Source organism: Hemitrygon akajei, chromosome 5 (assembly GCF_048418815.1).
Source record: "Hemitrygon akajei chromosome 5, sHemAka1.3, whole genome shotgun sequence".
Lineage (NCBI taxonomy): Eukaryota > Metazoa > Chordata > Chondrichthyes > Myliobatiformes > Dasyatidae > Hemitrygon > Hemitrygon akajei.
In genome coordinates, this window is record NC_133128.1 from 116,456,277 (window position 1) to 116,468,395 (window position 12,119).

The following is a 12,119-nucleotide window of genomic DNA, read 5'->3' on the forward strand; positions in this document are numbered from 1 at the left end:
TCTACACTGTCCCATCACACACTCCCGGGGTCAGACACAGAGTGAAGCTCCCTCTACACTGTCTCATCACACACTCCCGGGGTCAGATACAGAGTGAATCTCCCTCTACACCGTCCCATCACACACTCCCAGGGTCAGACACAGAGTGAAGCTCCCTCTACACTGTCCCATCACACACTCCCGGGGTCAGATACAGAGTGAATCTCCCTCTACACCGTCCCATCACACACTCCCAGGGTCAGACACAGAGTGAAGCTCCCTCTACACCGTCCCATCACACACTCCCAGGGTCAGACACAGAGTGAATCTCCCTCTACACCATCCCATCACAAACTCCCAGGGTCAGATACAGAGAGGAACTCCCTCTACACTGTCCCATCACACACTCCCGGGGTCAGACACAGAGTGACTCTCCCTCTACACCGTCCCATCACACACTCCCAGGGTCAGACACAGAGTGAAGCTCCCTCTACACTGTCCCATCACACACTCCCGGGGTCAGACACAGAGTGAAGCTCCCTCTACACTGTCCCATCACACACTCCCAGGGTCAGACACAGAGTGAAGCTCCCTCTACACTGTCCCATCACACACTCCCGGGGTCAGATACAGAGTGAATCTCCCTCTACACCGTCCCATCACACACTCCCAGGGTCAGACACAGAGTGAAGCTCCCTCTACACTGTCCCATCACACACTCCCAGGGTCAGACACAGAGTGAATCTCCCTCTACACTGTCCCATCACACACTCCCGGGGTCAGACACAGAGTGAAGCTCCCTCTACACCGTCCCATCACACACTCCCAGGGTCAGACACAGAGTGAATCTCCCTCTACACCATCCCATCACAAACTCCCAGGGTCAGATACAGAGAGGAACTCCCTCTACACTGTCCCATCACACACTCCCGGGGTCAGACACAGAGTGACTCTCCCTCTACACCGTCCCATCACACACTCCCGGGGTCAGACACAGAGTGAAGCTCCCTCTACACTGTCCCATCACACACTCCCGGGGTCAGACACAGAGTGAAGCTCCCTCCACACTGTCCCATCACACACTCCCAGGGTCAGACACAGAGTGAAGCTCCCTCCACACTGTCCCATCACACACTCCCAGGGTCAGACACAGAGTGAAGCTCCCTCCACACTGTCCCATCATACACTTCCAGGGTCAGACACAGAGTGAAGCTCCCTCCACACTGTCCCATCACACACTCCCGGGGTCAGACACAGAGTGAAGCTCCCTCTACACTGTCCCATCACACACTCCCGGGGTCAGATACAGAGAGAAACTCCCTCCACACTGTCCCATCACACACTCCCAGGGTCAGACACAGAGTGAAGCTCCCTCTACACTGTCTCATCACACACTCCCAGGGTCAGACACAGAGTGAAGCTCCGTCTACACTGTCCCATCACACACTCCCAGGGTCAGATACAGAGTGAAGCTCCCTCTACACTGTCCTATCACACACTCCCAGGGCAGAGGAAGCACAGATACAGAGTAAAATTTACTCTAGGTTTTCTAATAAGATTTCTTCCTCATTTCATTAATCTCAGAAAACTTCATTATTCTAAAACCCCCCTGATGAACTCTAGCTTTAATTATTTGAACAACGTTTTATCAGAAAGTGGATTGAGTAACTTTGACCAAACTCACCAGGAAGGGGGAAATGTCCTGACTGGGAGGTATGAAATGGAGCACAAAATTGGGTTAAAATTATCCTTCTGCAAGCCTCATCTTCCTGATCCTCAATCGATCTTTTGACTCCAACTGTAAACTGTGGTCGAGGATCAGGAGCAGCACACTATCTGCTGGAAGAATTCCACGGGCCCAGCAGAATCTCAGAATCAGAACCAGGTTTAATATCACTCGCATATGTTGTGAAATACGTTATTTTGCGGCAGCAATACAGTACAGGATAATTTTAAAAAACAACAATTTACAGTGATATATTTTGCACTAATTATATGTGAGTATGTGTGCATGGATGAGTAAATGTAAATATATTATCTAAAATAGAGCAAATAAAAGAAAAAAAATAGTGAGGTAGTTTTAATGAGTACATTTTCCATTCAAAAATCTGATGGTGGAGAGGAAGGAGCTGTTCCTGAATCGCTGAGTGTGTATCTTCAGGCTCCTGTACCTCTCCCTGATGAAAAGAGGATGTGGGTGGTGGGAGTCCTCGGTGATGGGTGCTGCCTTTTCGAGGCATCACCTTTTGAAGGTGTCATCAATGCTGGGGAGGCGAGTCACCATGATGAGGCTGTCAGAGTCTGCAACTTTTCCCGATCCTGTGTATCTGTCAGGGAGAAGGAATTGTTAATGTTTCCGGTTGTCTTCTCCCACAGGTGCCGCCTGAACCACTGTGTTCTTCCAGAAGATTGTCCGTTGTATCTGCAGCCTTTTGCTCCTCTCATTTTATTCTCCTCATTATAAATGGTATTAAGACATCACATTACATAAAACAGATGTTTCCTAGTCAAAAAACTTCATAATTTATTAGTTCTGGCAGCTTTATCACTGGGTTGTAGCTTATAGAACACCCTTTGAGAAACTTTTGGATGAATCATCCCATTCCATTGGCATTGTAGACATCCTTTGCAAGTTTCTGTGTGAAGAGCAACCTCCGCAAGAAACTATTCACGTACCAAGCTGCTCCTTCGTCCTGCAATCCTGTGTGCTTATTGGAATTCCACGCACGTAGTACCTCAGCCTATACAAAGACTTCAAATGTAACCTTGTCATCGTCTATAGAGTCATAGAGAACTACAGCCAAGAAACAGGCCCTTCTGCCCATCTAGTCCAGGTCAAACTGTTCTTCTACCTAGACCTATAAACTTACACCTGTACTAAAGCTCGCCGTACCCCTCACATCCATGTCTCTATACAAACTTCTCTTAAATGTTTCTATCAAACCTGCATCTTGAACTTTTGTCAGCAGCTCGTTCCACACTCATACCACCCTCTGAGTGAAGTCTGTCCCCTCAGGTTCACCTTAAACATTTCACCCTTCACCCTTAACCCATGCCTCTGGTCACCCAGGAAAAAACCTGCTTGCATTCACCCTATCCATACCCTCATAAATTTTGCGTACTGCTGTCAAATCTCCCCTCATTCTCCATGCTCCAGGGAATAAAGTCCTAGCCTATTCAACCTTTCCCTACAGGTCCTCAAGTCCTGGCAATATCCTTGCAACCTTACAATCTTATTGATAGCTTTCCTGTAGGTAGGTGACCATCTTAACACACAATACTCCAAATTAGGCCTCACCAATGTTTTATGCAACTCCAACATAACGTTCCAACTCCTGTACTCAGTACTTTGATTTATGAAGGCCAATGTGCCAAAAGCTCTCGCTGTGACCCTATTTACCTGTGATGCCACTTTCACTGAATTATGGATCAATATTCCCAGATTCCTCTGGTCTACTACACTGCTCAATGCCCTACTGCTCAACATGCAAGTCCTACTCTGGTTTGTCCTCCCAAAGTGGACCTCACACTTATCAGCATTAAATTCCATCTGTCATTTTTCTGCCCATCTTCTATGAAACTTTCTTCAGCATCAGTGGCTTCCCTCAATGCCATAAAATGAGAGAAACCCCAGTTGTTATCGTTGTGAGAGAAAAGATGACTAATCCTTTGACTGAAGGACTTCTCTTCATCCCTGGAGTAAATGTGTGACAGGATCATAGTGCATTGTAGGAAGAATCCAACACACTAGTGATGTGAGCACTTTTAAGTTCTTCTGATCAAGGACTTCCCTGTTCCTCTCCTTGAGAATCCACGCAGGTTCAGAGGAATTGCCTGGATGTGTCTGGGACTAACATGGAACATAGAACAGAACGATGTTGTGCCAATACTTTAATTTGCTCTAAGATCAATATCACCCTTCCTCCCCATGTAACCCTCCATTTTTCTTTCATCTGTGTGCCTACCTAAGAGTCTCTTAAATGCCCCTAATGTGTCTGCCCTACCACCACCCCTGGCAGGGCATTCCACACACTCACCACCCTCTGGGTAAAAAAAGCTACCTCTGACATCTTCTTAAAATTATGCCTACTCACATTAGTCATTGTCACCTTGGGAAAAAGGTCTCTGGCTGTCTACTCTATCTATGCCTCATCATCTTGTACACCTCTATCAAGTTGCCTCTCAACCTCCTTTGCTCTAAAGAGAAAAGTCTTGGCTCACTCAATTGTTCCTCGTAAAATATGCTCTCCAATCCAGGCGGTATCCTGGTAAATCTCCTCTGCACTCTCTCTAAAGCTTCCACATCATCATCATGGTCATTATGTGCATGTTGTATGATGTGGGTGGTCATGATCTTATCCATGACTATGATTGTTTTTGGCAAATTTTTCTGCAGATGTGGATTGCCATTGCCGCCTTCTGGGCAGAATCTTTACAGGATGGGTGACTCTGGGCATTATCAATACTCTTCAGAGATTGTCTGCCTGGTGTCAGTGATCACATAACTAGGACGCGATATGCACCAGCTGCTCATACGACCATCCACCACCTGCTCCCATGGTAATCGGGGGCTAAGCAGGTGCTACACCTTGCCCAAGGTTGACCTGCAGACTAGCAGAGGGAAAGAGTGCCTTACACCTCCTTAGGTAGAGGCATATCTCCTCCTAAAGCTTCCACATCCTTCCTATAATGAGGCAACCAGAATGGAACACAATTTTCCAAGTGTGATCTAACTAGAGTTTTATAGAGTTGCAACATTACCTCCTGAGCTCAGTCACCCGACTAATGAGGGCCAATGTGCTATTCGCTTTCTTCTCCTTGTAGAACAGAAGGGCTTCGCACCTTGCCCCCGGCCTCTGGTGATCAGCAGCCCCAACCCCGCCACTGCTGACTGTGAGCTGAACAAAAACACTCGGCGGTGTCACCGGCAACAGCTGCGGTCTCAGAAATCCTGCCGCATGTACCAGACGTGCGACCACGGGGTACTCTTCTCAGGTGAGAGGGAGAGAGAGAAAGTGCAGGGTTTAGGGAGGGGGGATGTGAGAGTGACGACACAGCGACCCCATCAATCCACGGTAGCGGAGTGGTTAGTGTGACGCCATTACAGCTCAGGGTTTTGGAGTTTGGAGTTCAATTGCAGTATCATCTGTAAGAATGTTTTACATTCTTCCCATGTGCATGTGGCCTCTGGGTGCCCTGGTTTCCTTCCACAGTCCAGAGACATACCGGTTAGTAGGTTAACTGGTCATTGTAAATTGTCCCGTGATTAGGCGCGGGTTAAACAAGGTTGCTAGGTGGCACAGCTCAGTGAGCTGAAAGGACCTGTTCTGTGCTGTATCACTAAATAAAATAAAAACGATCCCATTCCACTTCCACAGCTACCCTATGGTCAAAGTCATACAGCCCAGGAGCAGGCTCTTTGGTCCATCCAGTCCATGCCAACCAAGATGCCCATCTGAGCTAGTCCCATCCACCTGTATTTGGCACATCTCCCTCCAAACCTTTCCTATCCATGTACCTAAGTGCTTTATTACCTGCCTCAATCACTTCCTTTGGCAGCTCCTCCATATACAGATTGGTGAGCATTCCAGAGACAGTGACCACAACTCCTCCCTGACCTTTACATAGCCTTGGACAGGGATAGGAGCAGATGGTACTGGAAAGTATTTAACTGGGGGGGAGGTGAATTATGACGCTATTAGGCAAGAACTTGGGAGCGTAAACTTGGAGCGTATGTACTCAGGGAAATGCACAATGGAAATGTGGAGGTTGTTTAGGAAGCACTTGTATGAAGTTCTGGATAGGTTTGCCCCGTTTAGGCAGGGGGAAGGAAACATGGCTGATTAGAGATGTGGAATATCTAGTCAAGAGGAATAAGGATCAAGGATCAACTTTATTTGCCACATTAAAGATATTAGGAATTTGTTGTGTTGGCACAAATAAAGCATTCATCAATTTTAAAGAATAAAGATTAGGAATAGTCAGTGTGGCGTTGTGAGGGACAGGCCATGCCTCACAAGTCTGATTAAATTCTTTGAGGATGTAACAAAGCACTTTGATGAAGGTAGAGCAGTGGATGTGGTGTATATGGATTTTAGTAAGGCGTTTGATAAAGTTCCCCGTGGTAGGTCATTGAGAAGGTCAGGTGCCATGAGATGCAGGGAAACCTGTCTGCGTGGATTCAGAATAGGCTTGCCCACAGGCGGCACTGGGAGGTGCTAAATGAGCATATTCTGCCTGGAGGTCAGTGTCATTTTTTGATCTAAAGTTCTGAATTCACAATAAGACAGGGGATGGTCACTTAATGAGTCTTGGCTGACCCTCTACATCTTGGGCTGGATGAGGGTCCCGAGAGTGATGTCCACTGACTTGTCCACTTTCTCTTCCTACCCATTGCCTTTCAGGAGGGTGGAAGGAACACCTCACGTACCAGAGGCACGTTGACAACGTGATCCACTTCTATCGAATGCTACGCAGAAATGGCTTCCGATCAGAGAACATCAAGACCTTCTTTGCAGGAGATGGACAGCTCCCAGGTAACAGGAACACACAAAGTGCTGGAGGAACTCAGCAAGCTGGGCAGCATCTATGGAGAGGAATAAACTGTCGACATTTTCAGCCAAGACCCTTCATCAGGCCTCCATCAAGCCCACAAACATTGACTGTTTATTCTCCTCCATAGATGCTGCCTGATTTCAGCATTTTGTGTGCGTTGCTCAAGACTTCCAGCTTGTGCAGAACCTTGTGTCTAGGAAGGATGTGACTCGGCTAGAGAGGGTGCGGACGAGTTTCATGAAGATATTACTATGCCTGGAGGGTTTGAATTCTCAGGAGAGACTGGATAGGCTGGGATTGTTTTCCCAAGAGCAAACAAAGCTCTGATGTGACCTCATAGAGGTCTATAAAATCATCAGGGACGTAAAGAAGGTGAATGGTCATAGTCTTTTCCCCCAGGGTAGGGAAACCCAGAACAAGACAGTGTAGATTTAAAGTCAGAGGGAAAAGTTTAAAGGGGACCTCAGAAGCACTTTTCTCATACAGAGGATGATGGGTATATAGAACATTACAGCACAGTATAAGCTTTTCGGCCTTTTAACCTACTACAAGATCAAGAGTCTCTTAAATGTTCCTGATGTATTTGCCTCTACTTCCACCCCTGATAGGGCGTTCCACACACCCACAACTCTCTGTGTAAAAAGCCTACTGTACTTCTAATATCCACTCCCCATACTTTCCTTCAATCACTTTAAAATGATGCCTTCTCGTATTAGCCATTTCTTCCCTGGGAAAGAGTCTGGCTGTCCACTCAAACTATGCCTCTTAACATCTCGTACGTCTCTAGCTAGTGACCTCTCATCCTCTGTAGAAACACATACAGTAAAAACTGCCGGAGGAACTCAGCAGGACAGGCAGCATCTATGGAGGGGAATAAATAGTTAATGTTTTGGGCCAAGACCCCTAACCAGTCTTGATGAAGGGTCTCGGCCTGAAATGTCGACTGTTTATTCCTCTCCATAGACACTGCCTGACCTGAGTTACTCCAGGATTTTGTGTGTTACTCTAGATTTCCAGCAACTGCAGATCTCTTGTGTTTACCTCTCATCCTCATTTGATCCAAAGAGAAAAGCCCTAGCTTGCTAAGCCTATCCTGATGAGACATGCTCTCTAATCCATCAGCGTCTCAGTAAATCTCCTCTGTACCATCTCTAAAGCTTCCACGTCTTTCCTATAATGAGGCAACCAGAAATTATCACAATAAACGAGATGCCTGAGGAAGAGGTAGTGACTGGAGGAAAGTATATGGGCGATGTCGTGTTTTACGCAAGGCAGGTACATTAGGGGCATTTATGAGACTCTTAGATAGGAATATAGATGATAGAAAAATGGAAGGTTATGTAGGAGGGAAGGGTTAGATTGATCACAGAGTAGGTTAAAAAGTTGGCGCAACTTCTGAAGGGGCTGTACTGTGCTGTAATGTTCTATGTAAGGAGGTACAAGTACTTTTAAAACCATTTGGTGTGGTACATGGAAAAGAAAGTAAGTCATCTCTCATGCTCCTTCGCTCCAAAGAGAGAAGCCCTAGCTCGCTCTGCCTTTCCTCATAAAACATGCCCTCTGATCCAGGCAGGTTTGATGCACTTGTGCAGCTCAGAAAGTTGAGTTCTGCCTCTGTTTGTTGCAGTGGGCGAAGAGACCGAGGGCATCTACCCGGCCACAGAGAAGGTGATGATCAGGAGCCACATCGCTTACATCTGCCGCGCCGTCAATTGCGCTGACTCTCTGGTCCTCTATCTCAACAGCCCTACGAGGAATGATGGCACCATGCTGCTCTGGGACGTCAACAACAATGGGATAGTAGGTATTTACAGAGAATCAGAACCTCAGAACCAGCAGGAGGGCCCACTCCTACTAAACCATTCTAAAGATTTAAAGCTTAACTTTGTTTGTCACGTGTACATCTCCCTGATAACCACATCTGCATGAAGTTTATCGGGCTGCAGCTCTTTAGAGGGACCGGAGCTACAGCTGGATGACTTTCAGCTTAGACGGGAACGTAAGGTGATAGATAGGAGTTACAGGGAGGTGGTCACCCTTCAGTTACAGGAGGCAGGTGACTGTCAGGAGAGAGGAAGGGAAATGGTCAGCCAGTGCAGAGTTCCCCTCAATAATACGTATACCTCTTTGGATACTGTTGGAGCACAACCTACCAGTGGAAAGCCACAGGCAACCATGTCTCTGGCACTGAGTCTCAAGCAGGAAGGGGGAAGGAAAGGACTGCAGCAGTGATAGTGGATTCCATAATTAGGGGAGCAGAAAGCAGATTCGGCGGGTGTGAAAACGACACCCAGATGTTATGCTGCTTCCCAGGTACAGGGATATCTCAGATTGGGTCCACACCGTTCTAAAAGGAGAAGAACAGCCGGAAGCTGTGGGACATATTGGTACCAACAATATAGGTAGGGAGAGGAAGGAGGCCTTAAAAAGAGAATTTAGTCAGAAAGCTGAAAAGCAGGACCCCCAAGGCAGTAATCTGTGGAGTGTTGCCTGTGCTACGTTCTGGTGGGGGTAAGAATAGAACAATTTGGCAGATGAATGCCTGGCTGAAGATTAAGTGCAGGGGACAGGGTTTCAGATCTCTGGATTATTGGGATCTCTCTGGGGAAGGTATGATCTGAACAAGAAGGACGGGTAACACTTGATGGGGAGAGTTACACCTAAAGGTTTAAACTAATTTGCCAGGGGTATGGGAACTGGGGGGTAGGTGGGAACTGGAGTGATAGGGCAGCTGGTATGCAACTGGATACAGTGTGTAGTAAGACCATGAGGAAGGACAAAGAGATGATAAGGCAAATTTATGATCAGTGGGATGGGTTAAAGTGTAACAGGAGGCCAAAATCAGTAAGGATGAATACAGGACGGAAGGTGTTACATTTGAATGCAGGCAGTATACGGTATAATGTAGACGATCTCGTAGTGCAGTTAGAGATCGACAGGTATGATGTTGTGGGCATCTCTGAGTCATTGCTGAAAGAAGATCATAGTTGGGAGCTTAACATCCAAGAATACACATTGTATTGAAAAGAAAGGCAGGTTGGCAGAGGAAGAGGCGTGGCTCTATAGGTAAAAAATGAGATCAAATCCTTAGAAAGAGATGACATAGGATTGGAAGGTGTAGAATCCATGTGGGTAGAGTTAAGAAATTGCAAGTGTAGAAAGACCCTGATGGAAGTTATGCACATGCCTCTGAGCAGTAGCCAGGATGTGGGCTACAAATTGCAACGGAAGATAGAAATGGCATGTAAAAAGGGCAATGTTACGATAATTATGGGGGATTTCAATGCAACTAGATTTGGAAAATCAGGTTGATGCTGAATCTCAAGAGAGGGAATTTATAGAATGCCTACGAGATGGCTTTTTAGAGCAGCTTGTGGTTGAGACTCTTAGGAGAATGGCAATTCTGGATTGGATGTTGTGTAATGAACCAGATTTGATTTGGGAGCTTAAGGTAAAAGAACCCTTAAGAGACAGTTTGAGAAGGAGAAGTTGAAATTGAATGTATCAGTTTTACAATTGAGTAAAGGGAATTACAGAGGCATGAGAGAGGAGCTGGCCAAAGTTAATTGGATGGGAACACTAGCAGGGTTAACAACAAAACAGTAATGGATGGTGTTTCTAGGGGCAATTCAGAAGGCACAGGGAAGATACATCCCAGAGGTGTAGAAGTATTCTAAAGGAAGGATGAGGCAACCATGGCTGACAAGAAGTCAAAGACAGCATAAAAGCAAAAGATAGGGCATGTAACAAAAATTAGTGGGAAGGTAGAGGATTATGAAGCTTTTAAAAACAACTGGAAAAAAACCATAAAGAGAGAACTGATGAAGCATGAAGGAAAGCTAGCCAATAATATAGAAGTTGATGCAAAATGTTTTCTTAGATATATAAAGAGTTAAAGAGAGATGAGTGGATATCGGTCTGTGGGAAAATGACATTGGAGAAGTAGTAATGGGCAACAAAGAAATGGCAGACGAACTGAATAAGTATTCTGCATCAGTCTTCACTGTGGAAAACACCAACAGAATGCCAGAAATTCAAGAGTTTCAGGGTCAGAAGTGAGTGTCATTATTACCACAGAGAAGGTGCTCGGGAAGCTGAAAGGTCTGAAGTAGGTAAGCTACCTGGACCAGATGGAGTACACCCCAGGGTTCTGAAAGAGGTAGCTGAAGAGATTGTGGAGGCATCAGTGATGATCTTTCAAAAATCACTAGATTCTGGAGTGGTTCCGAAGGACTGGAAAATTTCAAATGTCACTCCACTCTTTAAGAAGGAAGGGAGGAAGAAGAAAGAAAATTAAAGGCCAGTTAGCCTGACCTCAGTGGTTAGAAACAAGTTGGAGTCCATTATTAAGGATGAGGTTTCAGGGTACTTGGAGGCACATGATAAAATAGGCCGAAGTCTGCATGGTTTTCTGAAGGGGAAATGATGTCTGACAAATACGTTGGAATCCTTTGAGGAAATAACAGCCAGAAGAGACAAAGGAGAGTCAGTGGATGTTGTTTACTTAGCTTGTTAAGCAACCTCATGTGCGGTACCTTGTCAAAGGCCTGGCAAAAATCTAAGAGCCCAAGGTTAGAAGATTGGCTAAATGGCAGGATACAAAGAGTGGGAATAAAGGGCATCTGTTCTGGTTGGCTGCTGATATGCTACAGGGGTTGGTGTTGGGACCATGTTGTATGTCAATGATTTGGATAAAGGAATTGTTGGCTTTGTGGCCAAGTCGGTAGACAATAAAAGATAGGTGGAGGGGTAGGTAGCGTTGAGGAAGCAGGGTGTCCCCAGAAGGACTTGGGCAGATTGGGGGAATGGGTGAAAAGAGTGGCAGATGGAATAAAATATAGGTAAGTGCACAGTCATGCACCTTGGCAGAAGGAATAAAGGTGTGAACTACTTTCTAAATGGGGGAAAATTCAAAACTCTGAGATGCAAAAGGACTTGGGAGACCTTGTGCAGGATTCCCTAAAGGTTAACTTGCAGGTTGAGTCAGTGGTGAGGAAGGCAAATGCAATGTTAGCATTCATTTTGAGTGGACTAGAATACAAAAGCAAAGATGTAATGTTAAAGCTTTATAAGACATTGGTCAGACCGCACTTGGAGTATTGTCAGCAATTTTGGGCCCCCCATCTGAGAAAAGATGTGCTGGTATTGGAGAAGGACAGAGGAGGTTCACAAAAAACATCCCAGGAATGAAAGGGTCAGCATATGAGGATTGTCTGATGGCTCTGGGCTTGTCTCACTGGAGTTTAGAAGAAAGAAGGGCACATCTCATTGAAACCTCTTGAATATCAGAAGGCTTAGATAGGGTGGATGGGCAGAGTATGTTTGCTATATTCGGGAAGCCTAGGACAGAGGGCACAGATTCAGAATTGAGGGATGTCCATTTAGAACAGAGATAAGGAAAAAATTCTTCAGCCAGAGTGTGAGGAATCTGTGAGATTCATTGCCATGGATAACTGTGCAGGCCACATCATTGGGTATATTTAAAGCGATTTTTGATTAATCAGGCTATCAAATGTTATGGCGGAGAGGGCAGGAGAATAGGGTTTAGAGGCATAATAAATCAGACATGATGTCTTATGATCTTA

At 45.9% G+C, this 12,119-nt stretch overlaps 1 protein-coding gene across 2 annotated transcripts in view; it reads left to right on the forward strand.

The window, feature by feature from the left end:
• LOC140728085 (uncharacterized) overlaps nucleotides 1-12,119 on the forward strand; it is a 28,502-nt gene that overhangs the window by 12,273 nt on the left and 4,110 nt on the right. Inside the window, exons 3-5 of one of the 2 annotated variants that reach the window (XM_073046272.1) lie at nucleotides 4,804-4,974; nucleotides 6,384-6,515; nucleotides 8,162-8,334. In XM_073046272.1, the coding sequence (XP_072902373.1) occupies nucleotides 4,804-4,974; nucleotides 6,384-6,515; nucleotides 8,162-8,334 (476 nt within the window). Of the gene's footprint in view, nucleotides 1-4,803; nucleotides 4,975-6,383; nucleotides 6,516-8,161; nucleotides 8,339-12,119 lie in introns of both variants that reach the window. The other variant, XM_073046273.1, reaches the window with a different exon arrangement.